Here is a 23,670-nt window from a genome sequence, read left to right as displayed (position 1 = left end):
CTCTGAAAGGCAGCTCAGATGGGCACTGATATGTGGCATTGATGTGCACTGATATGTGGCATTGATGTGCACTGGTAGGCACTGATATGTGGTATTGATGGGCACTGGCAGGTGGCACTGAGCAGCCTGCATCTTCTTCGCAGGTCCTTTGCCGGCGCTCCTGGCTCCTCCTTTCTTTCGGGTGCCCCCATAACAAGCAGCTTACTATGGGGGCACCTGAGCAGCAGGTGTGTTCGCAAGCTGCTGCTCCGTGTGTTTGTACACACACAGAGCTGCTGCTTGCCCCCACTCCCCTCTTCTCATTGGCTGACTGGCTGTGATTGACAGCAGTGCTCCCGCTTGCTGTCTCAGCCAATGAGGAGGCAGAGACCCTGGGACAGCTGAGGCTGTCGTGCACATCGCTCGATCGCTATGGGGCTCAGGTAAGAATTTGGGGTGCACTGCTGCACACAGAAGGGTTTTTTGTAAAAAAAAAAAACCTTGATCCTTTACAAACACTTTATTATAACCGCTATGGGAACAATTCCCATCCAATAGCATGCAACAGCCCTGAAGAAGGGGGAATCTTTTCCCCTGAAACGCATTGGCTTGATGCACCTCTCAATAAATGTGTATGAACTATGCTTTAGCAGTTGTATTTCTCTAGAAACCCGGCCCTTCTTGCATCTCATCCAAGTCTACATGCTGAAACAACCACAAGATCGCACACAAAAAAAAAAAATAGCAGCCCAACCCCAAAGAGGGCTCATCGTCACTATCTATCATTGGGCACAATCCACTGGGAGGTTTTTTTGCCAACAGAAATACCCACCCACGGCCAGTGACCAATCCAGTCGGACCAGCGTGCTCTCCAACACAAAATATTGAGTAGTGGCTGCGTCCGTGCGTCCCAATAGACGGCTATGGACTCCGATCGCCGTACGGGAAATCTGTGTGAGGTCCCGATCATGTGATCACTGATTGGCCAATCAGTGATCACATGAATAGTAGTAAGCAAGATGTCACGTCTGACATCATTGCTTACTACTAGTGAAATCTGTGAATGATCACAGAAGTCACATGGTACAGGGCTATTCACAACAGCCTTGTACCATGTGACCAATCACAGCTCTCACAGTATTTCTCAATGGCTGCAAGAGAGAGAAGAGGAAATGATTGCTTTTACAGCCTTTGAGTGTGTAAAAAAAAAATCATCACCCCCCCACAAGTAGTACAGTGACACCATAGCTCACATGAATCACACAATTTTTAAAAGGTGTATTTTTATACTGTCTGGCACCATCTCCACTGTTCAATTTTCTTGCCAGACTTCAGTAAAAACACTTGGAAGAAGCAGCCGCTTTTGAACAGGGGGTTGTAGCGCAGAGACCTTCTGTATTGAGAGATCAGAATCAAGGGCTTAAGGTTGCCAAAGATGTTGGTTTGCCAAGATTACTCATGCCTACAGCATTTTTTTTTTTTCTTTTCAAGGTTTCTAATCAAACATTTTTCTTCTGTTGTAGAGGAGCCAGGCACGGCCTGACAATGAATGCAAAGCTCTCCAGGATTGAAGAGCAAGAAAGAGCTTTTCTGGAAAAATACGGGAAGGAGAAACCAAATAAAGAACCCTCCAGATCAACCTTAGAAAAGGATGTAGAGACTGGAAGAAAGAAGGAAAACCACAGAGTGGATATTACCTGTGAAGACATCTCATTCAACAACACACAACGTAAGCAGAAGAAAAAGGGAAAGAAAAGGGTCAACGATGAAGAGGGTTTGGAGGACGACAGAACCAATGGTTATGAGGAACACATTCCTTGGAAAAATGAGGCCACTATTGCCTCAAAGAAAAATGTAGACAATAAAGAGTTGGTGGATGCTTTTAACGGTGTAGCTTCTTCAGAAACAGAACTGGGATACTCAAAGAAGAAAAAGAAAGCCAAAGAGGCTGACCACCTTGAAGACCATGATAATCCTTTAGAAGATGATAAACAGTCATCCAAGAAGAAAAAGAAGAAAGTCAAAGAGGCTGAAGATCTTGAAGACCACACTCAAACTAAAGAAGATGACGTACAGTCATCGAGAAAGAAGAAAGTCGAAGAAGATGCTCACGATCTTGAAGACCATGCTCAACCTATAGAAGATGGCATACAGTTATCCAGAAAGAGAAAGAAGAAAGTTAAAGAAGATGCTCACGATCTTGAAGACCATACTCAACCTATAGAAGACAGTGTACAGTCATCTAGAAAGAAAAAAAAGAAAGTCGAAGAAGATGCTCACGATCTTGAAGACCATGCTCAACCTGTAGAAGATGGCGTACAGTCATCCAGAAAGAAAAAAAAGAAAGCCAAAGAGGATGCTCAAAATCTTGAAGATCATGCTCAACCTTTAGAAGATGATTTACGGTCATCCAAGAAGAAAGTTAAAGAAGAGGCTGACCTTCTTGAAGACCATGATCAATCTCCAGAAGACAATATACAATCCTCAAAGAAGAAAAAAGAGCAGGATGAGACAACCGAGGAGAAGCTTCCCAATGGTCATCAAGAATGGGCTCCTTCAGAAGACCTTCGCCTGACAAAGAAGGTGAGAAAAGACCTGGAAGAGAGGGTTGCAGAGGAAGGAGATGAGTCAACAGAAGACTATGTCCAATCTTTGAAAAAGAAGAAAAAGCAAAAGAAAGTACAAGAGTTTGATGGGCACGTGTCCATAGAAGAAGAATACCAAACCACAAAGAAAAAAAAGAGGAGCAAAAACAAATACAGAGACTGTTCAAACCCAGAAGAGGAGTCGGAACCTGCTGTAGACAACACGGAACATACGATGAAGCGTAAAAAAAAAAAGCGGAAAGAGTAGTCTGCATAGAATGTTGCTTCATTCTTAAAGCTGAAATTTTAGTTTTGTTAAAAAGGTACCAAAAAAAAATTGTCCAGGCGAATTTATTCACATTGCAAGGCTTTTAGCCAATTACATTGCAACTTCTTACCTGCATCAATTGTAGAATTATGGACACGCTCTTTGTTGGGTCTTCATCTAAAACTGGCTGCTGATTTGAAGGAAAAGGGTTGCCGTTTGCAAGCCCATAGGATTGACGTGTGGAGGCTTAGATGCTGGCATCCATGTTCCTCACATGCATCTCCCAGCAAAAGAACTGGCCGCACACGGATGACATTGGTGTTTCAATAAGGCTTTATGGCCAGGGCTACTGTTAGAAACCATGGGGCCCCCATACAGCCAACCTGACAGGGTCCTACCCCCCTCCACAAAAAAAAACAGTTTACTATACTAGTTATGTATGAACACAGTGAGTGATTGTTACCGATCGCTCATTGTGTTCATTCAGGAAAGGATGGGGCTGGTAAATTTTTTTTAAGTGAGTGATCGGTACTGATCACTCATTGTGTTCATTCAGGAAAGCAAGGGCTGGTAAATTTGACATATTTACTGGACCCTTCCCCTACTCTCTATCCGGAAGGATCCTATTCTGTGCTTGCAGATGCCAGTGGAATGGAGAGGGGGGAAGCAGCAGCACTGTGGGGGCACACGGGTGCCTGGGCAGCAGGGGGAAACCTCTGTTGCACAGGGAGGGTGGTGGATGCAGCAGGGGGCAGTTACTGCAGCCGATCCCCTGTATGGGTCTCTCTTCAGCAGCTAAAAAGCCAGTGGGAAGGTGGGGGGGGGGGAAGCTGGCTTTCAGCTGTTAAGAAGGGAGCCATACTGGGGATCGGTTCCGGTAAATCCCCCCCTCCCCTGCTGTGGCGATCACCCTTCCTACCAACATCCAGTTCACCCAGCTGCCTGGGCCCCGTACAGGAGGACTGGTGGTACCCCCTCATCCACGGCCCTGTTTATGGCTATGGACAACATGCGCAAAGAAGCTTGGCCAGGGAGGTTCCTAGGTGGGACTTGTGTGCATGTTCTCCTGAACAATAAAGCTTTAATGGCAAGGTTGAGCTCATGGCTGTTTCTTTTGCTGCTGATTTGGAGGGTCTGCCTCCTCTAAGCATCTGATGATTACAGCAAGAAAACCTGTGGCCCCTGCACCGTGTGATGGTTTGATAGACCTGCTGCAGGGGATGGCTCTAATGTTGCCTCCAGTGCTGTGCAGACGTCCAAGCAGAAAGGAATTCTGGGAAATCCCATAGGTGGGGTACCTTTCCAGAGACAATACTTCAATGTTTTGACAGTTTTATTAACTTGGAGCAGGTAAAGAATTATTTTTTTTTTTAATTTACACAATGGCTTTTGTACTATTTATACTGTATGTATATTTTTAAACCAAAGAGGAGTCCTTCTCTGACTTCATCTAAAACACGGGGTGTCAAACTGGCGGCCCTCCAGCTGGTGCAGAACTACAAATCCCATGAGGCATTGCAAGGCTGACTCCCACAGGCAGACATGATGGGACTTTTAGTTCCGCAGCAGCTGGAGAGCCGCCAGTTTGACACCCCTGGAAGAGCGGTAGACCAGTCTGAGATCTAGAAATGTATATGTAATTGCAGTGTTATTGTGGGGGGTGGTAATAATAAAATAAAGGCTGACATCAAAATGTCTATTTAAACCTGAGTGTGGGATACTTTGTTCAGCTTGGATGGGCTACACTGGTCTACAAGGAGAAAAGCCTCGGAAATGAAAGGAGATACATTTTTACCAGAATTGGGTCAGTGTCTGTTCGCAAATATGCGGTTTGAACCGCATCCAATCCGCATGACGTGGGGGAACCCCAAAACGTTGCTTCCTATGGTGCCTGTTCACGTACATCTGATGTACTGGCAGTGTGGATTAAGTACAGTTTTAATCACTTGCCTACTGGGCACTTCTACCCCCTTCCTGCCCAGGCCAATTTTCAACACTGTCTTACTTTGAATGATAATTACACGGTCATGCGACATATAGTTTGTCTGGCTGACAAAAGTACATCCAGTTTAACCATAGAAAAAAAAAAAAAGTTATAATCCTACACCCAGATTTGATCCAGAGGAAGGCAAAAAAAACCCAGAAAAGCACGATCCAAATTGCTCCTGCTGGGAAAAAAATTCCTTCCTGATCCCCCCAGAGGCAATCGGATATTCCCTGCCAAAATATCACCTATAAATGTTATATCCAGTTATATTCTGTGTATCCAAGAAAGAATCCAGGACTTTCCTACAGCAATCCACTGAGCTGGCCACAACCAACTCTTGAGGGAGTCTATTCCACATTCTCACAGCTCTTACTGTGAAGAAACCTTTCCGTGTTTGGAGATTAAATTTATTTTCCTCCAGACGTAAAGAGCGCCCCCTTGTCCTCTGTGATGACATTGTATCCATATGAAATTTGTATCATTTTTTTCACTCCTAGAGCTTTCTTTTGGTGGTATTTAATCGCCGCTGGGTGTTTGCACTTTTTTTGTTTATAGTGCAAAAAGTCAAAGTGAAACAAAAGAGCAAAAAATGTGCGAAAAAAAAAAAACAAAATGTGCAAAAAAAGCAAATGCGAAAGAGCAAAAATGTGCAAAAAGGAGCAGCAAAATGTAGGAAAAAAAGAACAAAAAAAGCAAATGTGAAAGAGCAGAAAATGTGCAAAAAAAAGCAAATGTGCAAAAGAAGCGCACAAATTTGCAAAAATGTGCAAAAAAAGCAAATGCGAAAGAGCAAAAATGTGCAAAAAAAAGCAGCAAAATGTAGAAAAAAAAAGAGCAAAAAAGCAAATGAGCACAAAAAAAGCAAATGTGAAAAAGAGCAGAAAATGTGCAAACAAACAAAAAAAAAGTCCAAAAAAGCAAAATGTGAAAAGAGCAAAAAATGTCCAAAAAAAAGCAAAATGTGAAAAAAAAAGCAAAAAAACAAAAAAGCAAATGTGCAAAAGAAGCGCAAAAAAAGCACAAAAATTTGCAAAAACAAATGTGAAAGAGAAAAAATGTGCAAAAAAAAAAAGCAGCAAAATGTAGAAAAAAAAAGCAAAATGTGAAAGAGCAGAAACTGTGCAAAAAAAGTCCAGAAAAAGCAAATGTGAAAAAAAGAGCAAAAAAAGTTTGTTTCTATTATAAAATTTTGCAAACAGATAATTTTTCTCCTTCACTGTGCATTGATGGGGCTGCACGGGTAGGTGGCATGATGAGTTGGCACAGGTGGGCAGCACTAATCCCTTCGCTGGCAATTGCCGGTTCTTGGCAGTACTTTCCTCACGCTGTGACAGGGTGAGGAAAGTGTAGCCGACAACCGGCAACTGCATTTACCCGGTGATTGCTGTGTTATTGGACACAGCTGATCATGTGGTAAAAGGCCGCTGTGATTGGCCGTTTACCGTACCACGTGATCAGCTGTGTTCATAGGACACCGCAATCACCGCTGGGGCACACGTTCTGGAATGACGTCCGTGGATGTCGTCCCAGAACTAGACAACCGTGCTGTAGCCATCCTTCTGCTATAGCACGGTTAGGAACTAGTTAAAGAGTCATCCGATTTCTGAGCAGTGAGGTTCAGGCACGTCACACTGGTGGCCCTCCAGCTGTTGCCAAACTACAAGTCCCATGAGGCATTGCAAGATTGACAGTTACAAGCATGACTCGCAGAGGCATGATGGGACTTGTAGTTTCACAACAGCTGGAGGGTCGCCAGTTTGACACCCCTGCTCTATAGTGTGTTCTTGCCTCAATTCAGAGCACTAAGGCCCCTTTCACATGGCGGTTAGATTTCAGCTTTTAGCTGAAGTTAGAGGAACTTACCGCAGCTAAATGCAGACAATGCATCCCTATGGCTCCGTTCACACGCTGCGTTTAGCAACATTTTCATAAAATAAGCTTTTATGCGTTTAGGAAAAATAAAGTTGACAGCGTCCAGGAGTGATGTGCCACAGCTATCTGTACATAAACGCAGTACAAAGAAAAAAAAAGTAAACAGTTGCATTAGAAAAGGCAAGAATTTGGTAAAAAAAAAAAAGTATATATATATATATATATATATATATATATATATATATATATATATATATATATTTTTATTTTACACTTTTTTTTTTTTTGGTAAAAAATAAAAAAAGTTTAGGTTTTTTTTTTTTTTTAAGACCAGTCAGCTCTAGCCTGGAATTTCTTTTAAAGATAAATTTCAGCTTTTAGCTGCGGTTAGAGGAATTTACCGCAGCTAAATGCAGACAATGCATCCCTATGGCTCCGTTCCCACACTGCGTTTAGCAACATTTTCCTAACATACGGTTTTATGCGTTTAGGAAAAATAAAGTTGACAGCGTCCAGGAGCGATGTGCCGCAGCTATCTGTACATAAACGCAGTACAAAGAAAAAAAAAAATAAGTAAAAACAGTTGCTATAGAAAAGGCAAGAATTTACTACCGCAGATAAAACGCAAGTGATCACTGTGCCAGGAGTGTTGGAATTTCAAAATAAAAAAAACTGCATTTACAAGCGGCAGAACAACCGCCGGTGTGAAAGAGGCCCAGGTGTCATTTCTGTCTGCTGCCTTGTTCTTCTGCTATCAGCATGAATCGCTTCTGACAAGCTTTTCTGACACCAAGAGGAAAAAAAAAAAAAAAAACGACGGGAGGGCATAGTCTGTGATTGACAGCCTCAGCTGTTCCTGTGAAGTGGGGGTGTGTCCCTTCCCTCCAATCAGCTCTCAGAGCTCTTCTCCCTGCCCCTAACTTCAGCTCCCTGCCCCCTGCTTTTCAGCAATGAGAGAACCCGTGTAAATGTTGCACTATAAATGTAGAGAGGACAGGTAGCTACAGATAAACAGGTACAACTTATGTAGGTGGAATTGTTTCACTGGGTCTATGTAGGAGTTTGCAATCACTTTAAAGGCAGGTACCTCATTTGACAGTGAAATAATTGCCTTGAGCTGACCTAGAAAGCCATGATGGTGAACCATTCTTGGAAATCCCCACCGAAGCTACACCGGGTACAGAAAAACAACTCCTTTAATTCAAATATTTTTTTTTCTAAAGTGCACCAATCAGAATATTTGTAATATAAACAAATCTATAAATGTACCGCTAGCCGAGCAATAAGAACGTCACAGCAAGCTTCCAATGCTCTGTATGCAGCGAGTGCTCCGGGTCCAGTACTTGGTCAAGGCAGTTTGCGGACACACTCGGTATCCGGATACGGGGGGAGGTTCAGGTTATACTTCTTCTCCAGTGCCTTGGGGACAAAGCGCCCCCCCAGGTAGTGGTAGCGTCCTAAGAAGTGTATGGCTGATTGTTTGGGGGCGGTCAGAGAGATCAGCATGTCCGGTTGAATGCCGTCCGGGTTTCCTTTCTCCACATCCCATCCTGGAAACAACAAACAAGTTATATTTGATACTTAGAACGAAACAAAAGTAGAACTAAAAAGGCAACATTTGTTTTCCCTGTCTGGACAGCATAATGGGGGGTTATAGTCTGGTCAGGTTTTTTGCCATCTGTGGCCCACTGGGGAGATTTCCCTAAACTTCCTGTCCCACAGCCTCAACAGGAAGTGAGAGGAAATCCCTGGAACTAATGTCCGCATAGAAAAATGTCCCCTCTATTCTTCTTCTGATGACAGCCCAATATTTCATGTACATCAGACAGCAAGTGGTTAATCGCTTCTTGCTACAGGGCGGCACAGGTGCGCAATATCACACACCCACATATATATATATATAAACATATACACATATATATATATATATATATATATACACACACATACATACATATACACATACATACATATACACACACACATACATATATACATACATACACATACACACACACATACATACACATACACACACACATACATATATACATACATACACATACACACACACATACATATACACATACATATATACATACATATATACATATACACATACATATATACATACACACATACATATATATATATACACACACACACACAGTGGGGATGGAAAGTTTGGGCACCCCAGCTAAAAATGTGTATTAATGTGCATAAAGAAGCCAAGGAAAGAAGGAAAAATCTCCAAAAGGCATCAAATTACAGATTAGACATTCTTATAATATGTCAACAAAAGTTAGATTTTATTTCCATCATTTACACTTTCAAAATAACAGAAAACAAAAAAATGGCGTCTGCAAAAGTTTGGGCACCCTGCAGAATTTATAGCATGCACTGCCCCCTTTGCAAAGCTGAGACCTGCCAGTGTCATGGATTGTTCTCAATCATCGTCTGGGAAGACCAGGTGATGTCAATCTCAAAGGTTTTAAATGCCCAGACTCATCTGACCTTGCCCCAACAATCAGCACCATGGGTTCTTCTAAGCAGTTGTCTAGAAAACTGAAACTGAAAATAGTTGACGCTCACAACGCTGGAGAAGGCTATAAGAAGATAGCAAAGCGTTTTCAGATGTCAATATCCTCTGTTCGGAATGTAATTAAGAAATGGCAGTCATCAGGGACAGTGGAAGTTAAAGCAAGATCTGGAAGACCAAGAAAAATATCAGACAGAACAGCTCGCAGGATTGTGAGAAAAACAATTCAAAACCCACGTTTGACTGCACGATCCCTCCAGAAAGATCTGGCAGACACTGGAGTTGTGGTACACTATTCCACTATAAAGAGATACTTGTACAAATATGGTCTTCATGGAAGAGTCATCAGAAGAAAACCTCTTCTACGTCCTCACCACAAAAATCATCGTTTGAACTTTGCAAATGAACATATAGACAAGCCTGATGCATTTTGGAAACAAGTTCTGTGGACCGAAGAGGTTAAAATTGAACTTTTTGGCCGGAATGAGCAAAGGTACGTTTGGAGAAGAAGGGGCACAGAATTTAATGAAAAGAACCTCTGGCCAACTGTTAGGCATGGGGTTGGATCAATCATGCTTTGGGGTTGTGTTGCAGCCAGTGGCACAGGGAACATCTCACGAGTAGAAGGAAAAATGGATACAATAAAATTTCAGCAAATTTTGGATGGTAACTTGATGCCATCTGTGAAAAAGCTGAAGTTAAAGAGAGGATGGCTTCTACAAATGGATAATGATCCTAAACACACCTCGAAATCCACGGGGGATTACATCAAGAGGCGTAAACTGAAGGTTTTGCCATGGCCTTCACAATCGCCTGACCTCAACATAATTGAAAATCTATGGATAGACCTTAAAAGAGCCGTGCGTGACAGACAGCCCAGAAATCTCAAAGAACTGGAAGACTTTTGTAAGGAAGAATGGGCAAAGATACCTCAAACAAGAATTGAAAGACTCTTGGCTGGCTACAAAAAGCATTTACAAGCTGTGATACTTGCCAAAGGGGGCAGTACAAGATATTAACTCTGCAGGGGGCCCAAACTTTTGCAGACGCCATTTTTTTCTTTTCTGTTATTTTGAAAGTGTAAATCATGGAAAAAAAATCTAACTTTTGTTGACATATTATAAGAATGTCTAATCTGTAATTTGATGCCTTTTGGAGATTTTTCCATCTTAGCTGGGGTGCCCAAACTTTCGATCCCCACTGTGTGTATGTATGTATGTGTGTATATATATATATACACATATATATATATATATATATATATATATACATACATACATACATACATACACACATGTGATTTTGCAGTTCTGAGTAGGGGGTGTGCATGCACCGCCATGGCTGTCAATCACCAGGTCCCGGCCTGCGATTTCTCGCCAGCACCTGGTGATCGCCAAGTATCTCCGATGTGTATAAACAACACAGGTCTCTCCCGTCAGCTCCTGTACACTGCTTTGTATGGCTCTGCACAGCCATACCAAGCAGCGTGCTTACAGTGGAAAGCACAGCCTTAGAGTAAAGCACTCCCAGCACACAGTAAACCCTTTGATCGCCCCAGATGTGAACCCCTTCCTGCCGAGTGCCATTACTACAGTGTCAGTGCTTTTTATTAGCACTGATCCCTGTATTGGTGTCACTTGGGAAGTCAATGACACAAACTCAGTCCCCCCCCCCCCCCCGTGTCAGAATGTCCGCCACAGTCCTGCTATAAGTCGCTGATCGCCGCCATCACTAGTATAAAAAAAAAAAAAAATTCCAGTGTATATGCCACCATTTGCCCCATAGTAAAACAACACAAAGCACAGTTAACCCTTTGAGCGCCCCATATGTGAACCCCTTCCTGCCCAGTGCCATTAGTACAGTGTCAGTGCTTTATATTAGCACTGATCGCTGTACTGGTGTCACTGGGGGATATCACATTTAGGAGGTATTTACAGTACCTACCACTAAGTCTTATTAACCCCTTGCCACCCCCTTCCTGCCCAGGCCAATTTTCAGCTCTGTTGAAATCTGAATGACAATTGCGCAGTCATGCAACACCGTACCCATATGAAATTTGTATCTTTTTTTGAGACAGATAGGAGGTAATTGAATCACCACTGGGGGTTTTTTTTTTTTGCTAAATTTAAAAAAACAAAAATATTTGAAAAAAAATTAGTTTCGGTTATAAAAATGTTGTAAATAAGTAATTTTTCTCCTTCACTGATGTGCGCTGGTAGGCTGCATTGATGGGCGCTGGTAGGCTGCATTGATGGGCGCTGGTAGGCTGCATTGATGGGCGCTGGTAGGCTGCATTGATGGGCGCTGAAAGGCAGCACTCATATAAAGGCACTGATAGGCAGCACTGATGGGCAGTGACATGTGGCACTGATGGGGCTACACAGAGTCCAAGGCACTGATGATCAGTGTAGATGTCCCCTCTGAGGAATGCCACTTACCGGCTCTCCTCACGTGCTGTCAGCGTCAGGAGAGGATTGCCGATAACACCATTTCCTATATTACATGTGATCAGCTGTGATTGGACACAGCTGATCACATGATAGAGCCTACGTCATTGGCTCTTTACTGCGATCGGTGATCCGCTGTGTCCCAGGAACACAGCGCACCACCGATCGCCACTGGGGGCGCGCATGCGCAGCTAGAGTGGGGGAAAATTGCATGACGTCCTCCCTGAACAAGAAACCGGCCACCCTCCCGTCATTTCCTTAGATGGCGAGTGGGAGGAAGCTAAAGGCTTACCTGTAGGTAAAACATGAAAAACAAAACACAACTTTAATTCCACTTTGACGGTATTTACTATACATACGGGGAGATTTACTAACACTGGCGCACTCAGCATTTAGCATGGTAGCCAATCATCTTCTAACTTCAGCTTGTTCAATGCAGTTTTGACAACAAGACCTGAAAGCTAATTAGTTTCTATGCAGATTTTGCACTCTCCAGTTAAAGTAAACCCCCCCCCAATGTGTTAGAATGGCGGTGGTCTGTACCCGATGGGATGTCCACGCTGGCGATCGGTATGGTGATCCGTTTTAAGGTGCTCAGGATAGTTCCGAAAGGCTCTCTCACGGCCCCCTGGAAGCTGAAGCCGAAGATGGCGTCCACAACCAACTGATAGGCTCCATCGATCACCTCGGCCTGGAGGAGAAATCGGAAAAGAGTTCTAAACCTACGTAGCCACAAGATGTACTCCATGTGGTGCTGCCTAAACCAGCCAATCAGATTGTAGAGCGTTATAGAGACCTCTACTGGCAGAAATATGGAACATGCTACTGCTACTCTCTCCTTTAATAAAATACTGATTGGTTGAAACAACAGCATGACAGTCAAACATTTTTTGGCTCTTTTCACACAAGAGAGGACAATTCTACCGACACCAATGATGGGGCATTATTCCTTCCCCTCATATGTACTGGGGCATTATTCCTCCCCCCGATACCAACAGTAGGACACTATTCCTTTCAATGACAACAACGGGGCATTATTCCTCCCACTGATACCAACAACGGGGCACAAATTTGTCCCACTGACACCAACGATGAGCATTATTCCTCTCACTGATACCAATGATGGTATCATTGGGAGGACTAGTGCCCCGTCATTGGTATCATTGGGAGGACTAGTGCCCCGTCATTGGTGTCAGTGGGAGGACTAGTGCCCCATCATTGGTGTCAGTGGGAGGACTAGTGCCCCATCATTGGTGTCAGTGGGAGGACTAGTGCCCCATCATTGGTGTCAGTGGGAGGACTAGTGCCCCATCATTGGTGTCAGTGGGAGGACTAGTGCCCCATCATTGGTGTCAGTGGGAGGACTAGTGCCCCATCATTGGTGTCAGTGGGAGGACTAGTGCCCCATCATTGGTAGGAATAGTGCCCAGTGTTGGTGTCAGTGGGATGAATTGTGCCCCATTGTTGGTATCAGTGGGAGGTATAATGCCCTATCGTTGGCTTCAGGGAAAAGAATAATGCCCCACTGTTAGGGCACTGTTTCTCCCAATGACACCAACAGTGGGGCATTATTCCTTTCGCTGAAGCCAACGATGGGGCACAATTCCTCCCACTGACAACACTGGGGCACCATTTCTACCTCTGACACCAATGATGGTGCATTATTCCTTCCCTCTGACACCAATGATGGGGTACTATTCCTTCCCACTGACACCAACAATGGGGTACTATTCCTTCCCACTGACACCAACGATGGGGCACTATTCCTCCCACTGACACCAACGATGGGGCACTATTCCTCCCACTGATACCAATGATGGGAGACTATTCCTTCACTGACACCAATGATGGGGCACTATTCCTCCCACTGATACCAATGATGGGACACTATTCCTCCCACTGACACCAATGATGGGACACTATTCCTCCCACTGACACCAATGATGGGACACTATTCCTCCCACTGACACCAATGATGGGGCACTATTCCTCCCACTGATACCAATGATGGGACACTATTCCTCCACTGACACCAATGATGGGGCACTATTCCTCCCACTGATACCAATGATGGGGCACTATTCCTCCCACTGACACCAATGATGGGGCACTATTCCTCCCACTGACACCAATGATGGGGCACTATTCCTCCCACTGATACAATGATGGGGCACTATTCCTCCCACTGATACCAATGATGGGACACTATTCCTCCACTGACACCAATGATGGGGCACTATTCCTCCCACTGATACCAATGATGAGGCACTATTCCTCCCACTGACACCAATGATGGGGCACTATTCCTCCCACTGACACCAATGACGGGGCACTATTCCTCCCACTGATACCAATGATGAGGCACTATTCCTCCCACTGATACCAATGATGGGGCACTATTCCTCCCACTGATACCAATGATGGGGCACTATTCCTCCCACTGACACCAATGATGGGGCATTATTCTTTCCCCTGGTATCAGAGATGAGGCACAATTCCTCCTTATGACACCAACAATGGGGTACTGTTTATTCCCATTGACGCCCCAGGGCATTTTCTACTCACACTGACAGACTGGCCCACCCAGAGTCTGAAAAACAGTAAACTGTCCCTTTGTTTAAAAAGTTTAGAGACCCCTGGCCTAGCAGATCCAAGTGGCAGTTGGCACTACCCCCCCACCACCTCCCCCATCGCTGCCTGCAGCCCCCTGGTACACATGACAGGTCCCGGAAGGCTGAAGATCCATTCACAAAAGCGCAGTGCAGCTCACAAATGCAAAGTGGGCAGCTGGCTGTGAAGCTAAAAGGAATCACAGTTAACATGCCGGGACCCAGACTGGTGAAGTAGCCAACCCGGGTGAGGACGGCGCTGGATCCTCGGACAGGCGAATGTCTGTTTATTAAAAGTTAATATTTGAAAAAAAGAACCTCTTTACAGTAGCAGCAAAGAGATCATTTGGTTACCTCATTTGGGAACTCTGTGAGAAAAGGGATGTCCATCTTCTGGCACTGTGTGGTCAAATTCTCAAACAGCGGCTTGTTGGGGCGCTTGGGGTAAAAGATGGCGGGTTCATAGCCCTGGGCATGGAAAAACAAAAACCAATGTGATTCTCAAAATCTACACACAGTAAAGACCTTCCTCAGAGCGAGAGTTTCCGAAATGACTTACAAACAGTTTCAGGTGTCTGGCGCACACCAGGCCGTCTCCTCCATTGTTCCCCGGACCACAGACCACCAGCACCGACGGCAGGTTGGAAGTGAAGGAGCTCACCGGGTAGGCCTGGCGATAGACGAGCAAATGTTATAGAGACAGAATCAGACACACAATACTAATCATGCCAATCAACTACGTCCCACTCAGCTCAACTCTCTCCTACATGTAAAAATCATAATTTTTTTTTTTGCTAGAAAATTACTCAGAACCCCCCCAAATTATCTATTTTTAAGTAGAGGCCCTACCCACATGGAAGAAAAATACAATGTAAAAATATTCTTCCCAAATAGATTGACATATATTTGAAATACTACAATTTTGGCCGTATTCAATATATTTCAATTAGAAGAAAAAAAAAAAAAAATTATATATATATATATATATATATATATATATATATATATATATATATATATATATATATAAAAAACACACACAGTATGTTGAAATGCGTTATTATAAAATATATGAAGAATATTTTTAAAAATACACATTTTCAAATATACTGTATGTCTTTAAAAATACATTTAATCTACATTTTTGGAATGAATTTACAAATACATGTAAGAATATATTTTAAAATGACTTTTTTTTATGAGTTCAAACAAATCTGAAGAAAATATTTTAAAATATATAAAAAATACATTTGAACATGCAGTGTGTATGTATGTATATACCGTATTTGCCGGCGTATAAGACGACTTTTCAACCCGTGAAAATCTTCTGAAAAGTCGGGGGTCGTCTTATACACCGGTATACGGCGAGCCGGTGTCGGGGCGGCACTTTTTCGAGGGGCGGTGTCCTCCATCGGACACTAAGTACAGGGGTGGGCAGAGGGGCTGCTGTACCTTAGCTGGCTCCGGTCCCGGTCCCACGACGATCCGGTCCAGGAAGCGCGGCTGCTCCTTCTTCTTTCAGTTTGGCTGCTCGATGGTCGCGCGGCCGCTCGGCTCCGCCTCCTCACCGGTGATTGGGCGCCAGCGCACACAGGCGTCCAATCACCAGCGAGGAGGCGGAGCCGAACGGCCCCGCGAAAATCAAGCAGCCGAAATGAAAGAAGGAGCAGCCGCTCCTCTCCCCCACTGACAATAACGATGGGGCACTATTCCTCCTCCACACTGACACCAATGATGGGGCACTATTCCTCCCCCACTGACACCAATGATGGGGCACTATTCCTCCTCCACACTGACACCAATGATGGGGCACTATTCCTCCCCCACTGACACCAATGATGGGGCACTATTCCCCCCACTGACACCAATGATGGGGCACTATTCCTCCCCCACTGACACCAATGATGGGGCACTATTCCTCCCCCACTGACACCAATGATGGGGCACTATTCCTCCTCCACTGACACCAACGATGGGGCACTATTCCTCCTACTGACACCAACGATGGGGCACTATTCCTCCTCCACACTGACACCAATGATGAGGCACTATTCCCCCCACTGACACCAATGATGGGGCACTATTCCTCCCCCACTGACACCAATGATGGGGCACTATTCCTCCTCCACTGACACCAACGATGGGGCACTATTCCTCCTACTGACACCAACGATGGGGCACTATTCCTCCTACTGACACCAACGATGGGGCACTATTCCTCCTACTGACACCAACGATGGGGCACTATTCCTCCTCCACACTGACACCAACGATGGGGCACTATTCTCCCGACTGACACCAATGATGGGGCACTATTCCTCCCACTGATACCAATGATGGGACACTATTCCTCCCACTGATACCAATGATGGGGCAATATTCCTCCAACTGACACCAATGATGGGGCACTATTCCTCCCACTGATACCAATGATGGGGCACTATTCCACCCACTGATACCAATGATGGGGCACTATTCCACCCACTGATACCAATGATGGGGCACTATTCCTCCTACTGACACCAACGATGGGGCACTATTCCTCCTCCACACTGACACCAACGATGGGGCACTATTCTCCCGACTGACACCAATGATGGGGCACTATTCCTCCCACTGATACCAATGATGGGACACTATTCCTCCCACTGATACCAATGATGGGGCAATATTCCTCCAACTGACACCAATGATGGGGCACTATTCCTCCCACTGATACCAATGATGGGGCACTATTCCTCCCACTGATACCAATGATGGGGCAATATTCCTCCCACTGATACCAATGATGGGGCACTATTCCTCCCACTGATACCAATGATGGGGCAATATTCCTCCCACTGACACCAATGATGGGGCACTATTCCTCCCACTGACACCAATGATGGGGCAATATTCCTCCCACTGACACCAATGATGGGGCACTATTCCTCCCACCGATACCAATGATGGGGCACTATTCCTCCACTGACACCAATGATGGGGCACTATTCCTCCCACTGACACCAATGATGAGGCACGATTCTTCCCACTGACACCAATGATGGGGCACTATTCCTCCCACTGACACCAATGATGAGGCACGATTCTTCCCACTGATACCAATGATGGGGCACTATTCCTCCCACTGACACCAATGATGGGGCACTATTCCTCCCACTGACACCAATGATGGGGCACTATTCCTTCCACTGATACCAATGATGGGGCACTATTCCTCCCACTGATACCAATGATGGGGCACTATTCCTCCCACTGATACCAATGATGGGACACTATTCCTCCCACCGATACCAATGATGGGGCACTATTCCTCCACTGACACCAATGATGGGACATTATTCCTCCCACTGACACCAATGATGAGGCACGATTCTTCCCACTGGTGTTCCCACCCTCGGCTTATACTCGAGTCAATAGTTTTTCCCAGTTTTTTGTGGTAAAATTAGGTACCTCGGCTTATATTCGGGTCGGCTTATACTCGAGTATATACGGTATATAGTGTTTGGTAGTTTAATGTAAGCGTTGGGTTCAAAATATTTTTTTTTTTTTAAATGTGTGTGTGCAAAACATGTCGGTGTGCTGAAGTGGCCGAATTTTGATCCATGTGTGGCTGACTTAAAGTGTTTGTAGAGGCAGGGCTATGGATAAGGGGGTACCACCTGTCGTCCTGTATGGGGCCCAGGCTGCCCTGGCCCCCCCACCCCCATAGTGCAGCCAATTTCCCTCCTTTCCTTCCCACTGGCAGTTGCAAACACACAACAGGATCCTTCAGGATAGAGAGTGGGGGGAAGGGTTCGGTAAATATGTCACCTTTCCCAGCCCCTTCCTTTTCTGAATGAAACAATGAATGATCGGTACCGATCGCTCTGTGTTCGTTCATAACTGCCCCATAGTAAACTGTTTTCTATGGGGGGCCCTGTCAGGTTGGCTTTATGGGGCCCCTAACAGCAGCCCTGTGTAGAGGCTCAAGGATTTTTACCTCCATGCATTCTATGCATGAAAGTAAAAAACCTTCTCAGTGCAGCAGCCCCCTCCCCCAATACTCACCTAAGCCCCCTCTCTACCCAGCAATGTGCACTGGAGTCTCAGCTATCTCGGGACTCCCTCTTCTCATTGGCTAAGACAGCAGCGGAAACCATTAGCTGTCAATCCCAGCCAATGAGAAGAGAGGGTGTGGAGTCCATGTGTGAATGGATACACGGAGCAGAGGATGCCCCCCATAGCAGGCTGCTTACTGTGGGGGCACCTGACAGGGGGAAGGAGCCAGGAGAGTCGCTGCAGTCTGTGTAATCTGATCTCTCTGGCTACTCAGGTGTTCTTCATGGGATCAGCTTTCAAAAATCTTCTAATCTTATTAAAGTCCAACTCCTCCCACAATGCAAAGGGTTACATTGAGGGGGATGGGCTGCCAGAAAGTGCCCCAGTGAAGAAAAAAAAAAAAACATTGGGGTCCACTAAAAACAGAGACGTGTCATGGCGTCTCCTATGCCATAGGATTACCTTGGCGATGGCGGTGGCACAGCTCAGTCCGGCCAGTTCCATCAGCTGGTCCACGCTGAACCTGTACTCATTGAACAGCTCCTCGTCCACCGCCTGCGCCTCCGCCTGGCTGACAAAGGAAAGGGACACCGATGACCCCCCATAATGCACTGCACCCAGATAATATACACAGACCCCTCATCTACCCCCCATAATGCACTGCACCCAGATAATATACACAGACCCCTCATCTACCCCCCATAATGCACTGCACCCAGATAATATACGCAGATCCCTCACCTGAGCCCCCCATCTACCCCCCCATAATGCACTGCACCCAGATAATATACACAGCCCTCCCATCTACCCCCCCCCCCATAATGCACTGAACCCAGATAATACACACAGACCCCATCTACCCCCCCCCCACAATGCACCCAGATAATATACACAGACCTCCCATCTACCCCCCCCATAATGCACTGCACCCAGATAAAACACACAGCCCCCATCTACCCCCCCCCACAATGCACTGCACCCAAATATACACAGCCCCCCCATCTACCCCCCCCCCCCATAATGCACTGAACCCAGATAATACACACAGACCCCTCACCTGAGCCCCCCATCTATCCCCCATAATGCACTGCACCCAGATAATACACACAGTCCCCATCTACCCCCCCACAATGCACTGCACCCAGATAATACACACAGACCCCTCACCTGAACCCCCCCCCCCATCTACCCCCCATAATGCACTGCATCCAGAAAATACACACAGACCCCTCATCTACCCCCCATAATGCACTGCACCCAGATAATACACACAGACCCCTCACCTGAACCCCCCCCCCCCATCTACCCCCCATAATGCACTGCACCCAGATAATACACACAGACCCCTCACCTGAGCCCCCCATCTACCCCCCCATAATGCACTGCACCCAGATAATATACACAGACCCCTCACCTGAGCCCCCCCATCTACCCTCAAAATGCACTGCACCCAGATAATATACACAGACCCCTCACCTGAGCACTCCCCCTCCCAAACCTGCACCCCTTTTTTTCCCCACAACGCACCCTCACTTGAGACCCCATTACCCAGAGTGCTCTGCAGGCAAACATCCCCTCCCCCTCACCTGAGGAACTTTGGCCCCCCCTCCATCGCTCCCCCCGCTCGATACTTTCTGCACTGCGCGCTCTCGCCTATCGCCGTGCGCATGCACGTCTGGGCCCTTACTGCCAGCCGAGCACCGCCCACCAGCAAGCCCAAGCTGAGCAGAGCGCGGACCCCGTGCATCTGTCTTCCCGACCACGCCCCTCGCCTCTAAGCGGCCCGTCCGTGTTATGCGTACTGCGCACGCGCCTTACGGCCTCCCAGCGAGTTTTTACGGGTGCGGATAGACTGTCCTCACGCGTGCGCAGAGTGGGTTTTGGCAGCGGGCCGTAATAATCTGGTTGCCATGGGCAATGGTTGCCGAAGTTTATTTATGTGGATGTAAATATCATAAAAGAAATACATTTTTATATCGAAATTATAATAAGATATATATTATATAGGAACTGACTGAACTCATAATATTATATTATAGTCCGTACAGAGACTGCAGACCTGCTACAGGAGACGGTCAGAGACTGCAAACATACTACAGGAGATGGTCAGAGACTGCAGACCTACAACAGGAGACGGTCAGAGACTGCAGACCTCCTACAGGAGACGGCCAGAGACTGCAGACCTACTCCAGGAGATGGCCAGAGACTGCATACCTACTACAGGAGACGGTCAGAGACTGCAGACATACTACAGGAGATGGTCAGAGACTGCAGACATACTACAGGAGATGGTCAGAGACTGCAGACCTACAACAGGAGATGGTCAGAGACTGCAGACCTACAACAGGAGATGGTCAGAGACTGCAGACCTACTACAGGAGATGGTCAGAGACTGCAGACCTACTACAGGAGATGGTCAGAGACTGCAGACCTACAACAGGAGACGGTCAGAGACTGCAGACATACTACAGGAGACGGCCAGAGACTGCATACCTACTACAGGAGACGGTCAGAGACTGCAGACCTACTACAGGAGACGGTCAGAGACTGCAGACCTACTACAGGAGACGGTCAGAGACTGCAGACATACTACAGGAGACGGTCAGAGACTGCAGACCTACTACAGGAGACGGCCAGAGACTGCAGACCTACTACAGGAGACGGCCAGAGACTGCAGACCTACTACAGGAGACGGTCAGAGACTGCAGACATACTACAGGAGACGGTCAGAGACTGCAGACCTACTTCAGGAGATGGTCAGAGACTGCAGACCTACAACAGGAAACGGCCAGAGACTGCAGACCTACTACAGGAGACGGCCAGAGACTGCAGACCTCCTACAGGAGACGGCCAGAGACTGCAGACCTACTACAGGAGACGGCCAGAGACTGCAGACCTACTACAGGAGACGGTCAGAGACTGCAGACCTACTACAGGAGACGGTCAGAGACTCCAGACCTACTACAGGAGATGGTCAGAGACTGCAGACCTACTACAGGAGATGGTCAGAGACTGCAGAAAACTACAGGAGATGGTCGCAGACTGCAGACATACTACAAGAGATGGTCAGAGACTGCAGACATACGACAGGAGATGGTCAGAGACTGCAGATATACGACAGGAGATGATCAGACACTGCAGATATACTACAAGAGATGGTCAGAGACTGCAGTCATTATTATTATTATTATACAGGATTTATATAGTGCCAAAAGTTTGCTCAGTGCTTTACAATCATGCTACAGGAGATGGTCAGAGACTGCAGATATACTACAGATGATGGTCAGAGACTGCAGACCTACTACAGGAGATGGTCAGAGACTGCAGACCTACTACAGGAGACAGTCAGAGACTGCAGACATACTACTGGAGACTGTCAGAGATTGCAGACCTACTACAGGAGATGATCAGAGACTGCAGACATAATACAGGACACGGTCAGAGACTGCAGACCTACTAAAGGAGATGGTCAGAGACTGCAGACATAGTTCAGGAGATGGTCAGAGACTGCAGAAAACTACAGGAGACAGTCAGAGACTGCAGACCTACTACTGGAGACTGTCAGAGACTGCAGACCTACCACAGGAGATGGTCAGAGACTGCAGACCTACTACTGGAGACTGTCAGAGACTGCAGACCTACCACAGGAGATGGTCAGAGACTGCATGCTGTTGCATGAAGGTAGCAGAAAAGTGAAACCCAATTGGTTTAGTTCTGACAAATCAGCTCCTCTTTATAGGTGCACTTGAATCCTCCAGAGACAAAACTTTTCTTGTCTCCCGACTCCCAGTGGTGGATTCCATCTGGCAATTTTCCTCCCATCTCTAAATATGGAGAACATTGCGCCGTCCCCCTGATTGGTATAAAAACCCGCAATCAACAATAATAGCGCATAGCAAGGCCACTCCAGAGGAAATTGCCTCTCCTCTAAGTATCCGTCTTTCATTTCTGGGCCCACATTAGTACCATGGATGGTTTGCACTTGTTTTACAAATGATTATGTTCTGCGGCTCAGAAAATCACCCTCATTTTCTAACTAGGCCAATTAGCCCGGACCACCATCCCTCCTCCAGGAGAACAGAACGGCCAAGAGGCTTTCCACATGATAGCCTGGGACTGGAGAGGGATGAGGCACCCAGATAATTATGTATATACATTGTTCAGGTACGGGGGGGGGCAGAGAGGTTTTTGTTGATCCTTCCTTATGATCCCCCTCCCCGCCGTTGCCCACAGGTCTTTTGTTCCCACAATGGCACAGATTCATTTTTTTCCACCCACTGACCAGCAATGCAAGGAGCCCTATGATACATACTCCTGGAAAGAAAGAAAGAAAGAAAGAAAGAAAAGAAAAGAGAGAAAGGAAGAGATGTAAAGAAAGAAAGAAGGAAGGAGAGAAAGAAAGAAAGAAAAAGAAGGAAGGAGAGAAAGAAAGAAAGAGAGAAAGAAAGAAGGAAGGAGAGAGAGAGAGAAAGAAAGAAAGAAAGAGATGGAAAGAAAGGAGAGAAAGGAAGAGATGGAAAGAAAGAAAGAAGGAAGGAGAGAAAAAAAAGAAAGAAAGAAAGAGAAAGAAAGAAAGAAAGAAGGAAGGAGAGAAAGAAAGAAAAAAAGAAAGAAAAAGAAAGAAGGAAGGAGAGAAAGAAAAAGAAAGAAGGAGAGAAAGAAAGAAAGAAAAAGAAAGAAAGGAAGAGATGTAAAGAAAGAAAGAAGGAAGGAGAGAAATAAAGAAAGAGAGAGAGAGAGAGAGAAAGAAAAGAAAAAAGAAAGAAAGAAAGGAGAGAGAGGAAGATATGGAAAGAAAGAAGGAAGGAGGGAAAGAAAGAATGAAAGAGAAAGAAAGAAAGGAGAGAAACAGGTGACAGAGAGCGAAAGAAAGAGACATAGAGAAAGAAAGAAGGAAGGAAAAAGGAATGATGGAAAGAAAGAGAGAAAGAAGGAAGGAGGGAAAGAAATGAGGTAAAGAGCATACAGGAGCCGAGGGCTGCAGGAGATGGATAGGAGGGGCGGCCGGGAGGAACATAGAGGAACCGTGAAATGCACGGTCCCCTATGTGCCGCCCGGCCGCCCCTCCTATCCAAGCAGCCCTGACCTACTGGGCAAAATCCCAGTGTGCCCTATGGTCAGTCCGGGCCTATGTATATTACATACTGTATATCTGACCCCTGCACTCTATACACTATGTTGTGTATTACATAGACCTGACCCCTGCACTCTATACACTATGGTGTATATTACATAGACCTGACCCCTGCACTCTATACACTATGTTGTGTATTACATAGACCTGACCCCTGCACTCTATACACTATGGTGTATATTACATAGACCTGACCCCTGCACTCTATA

General features: G+C 45.9%; 2 protein-coding genes across 3 annotated transcripts in view; one reads left to right on the top strand and one right to left on the bottom strand.

Annotated features, from left to right (window-relative positions):
- Positions 1–4,537, top strand: part of GPATCH4 (G-patch domain containing 4) — a 16,733-nt gene extending 12,196 nt beyond the window's left edge. The window contains exon 8 of the mRNA XM_089657015.1: positions 1,503–4,537. Within this exon, the coding sequence (XP_089513141.1) occupies positions 1,503–2,832 (1,330 nt within the window). The 3' untranslated portion in view covers positions 2,833–4,537. The remainder of the gene's footprint in view (positions 1–1,502) is intronic.
- Positions 4,538–7,869: 3,332 nt separating this feature from the next.
- Positions 7,870–20,109, bottom strand: NAXE (NAD(P)HX epimerase). 2 transcript variants are annotated; one of them, XM_089657016.1, is made up of 6 exons: positions 19,914–20,109; positions 18,790–18,898; positions 14,846–14,956; positions 14,641–14,754; positions 12,221–12,368; positions 7,870–8,241 (listed from the first exon to the last, which is right to left on the bottom strand). In XM_089657016.1, the coding sequence occupies exons 1-6, from the start codon at positions 20,072–20,074 to the stop codon at positions 8,039–8,041; spliced, it is 846 nt and encodes a 281-aa protein (XP_089513142.1). In that variant the 5' UTR covers positions 20,075–20,109; the 3' UTR covers positions 7,870–8,038. The 2 variants fall into 2 exon arrangements, with proteins under 2 accessions (XP_089513142.1, XP_089513143.1); XM_089657017.1 differs by lacking the exon at positions 19,914–20,109 and adding an exon at positions 19,855–19,895 and having other exon boundaries at positions 18,790–18,894.
- Between the last annotated feature and the right edge of the window lie 3,561 nt (positions 20,110–23,670).

Source organism: Staurois parvus, unplaced genomic scaffold (assembly GCF_062004578.1).
Source record: "Staurois parvus isolate SC_StPar_1 unplaced genomic scaffold, SC_StPar_1.0 ptg000956l, whole genome shotgun sequence".
In the NCBI taxonomy this organism is placed as follows: Eukaryota; Metazoa; Chordata; class Amphibia; order Anura; family Ranidae; genus Staurois; species Staurois parvus.
This window is presented reverse-complemented; position numbering and strand designations above follow the sequence as displayed.

Bases quoted from the DNA above. Each gene is read 5' to 3' on its own strand.
- NAXE (XM_089657016.1), bottom strand. From the start codon at position 20,074: ATGCACGGGGTCCGCGCTCTGCTCAGCTTGGGCTTGCTGGTGGGCGGT. The intron at 14,957-18,789 runs GTAATCCTATGG...GTCTATCGCCAG, and splicing joins GTGCCACCGCCATCGCCAAG to GCCTACCCGGTGAGCTCCTT. The intron at 14,755-14,845 runs GTAAGTCATTTC...TTCCATGCCCAG, and splicing joins CCAGACACCTGAAACTGTTT to GGCTATGAACCCGCCATCTT.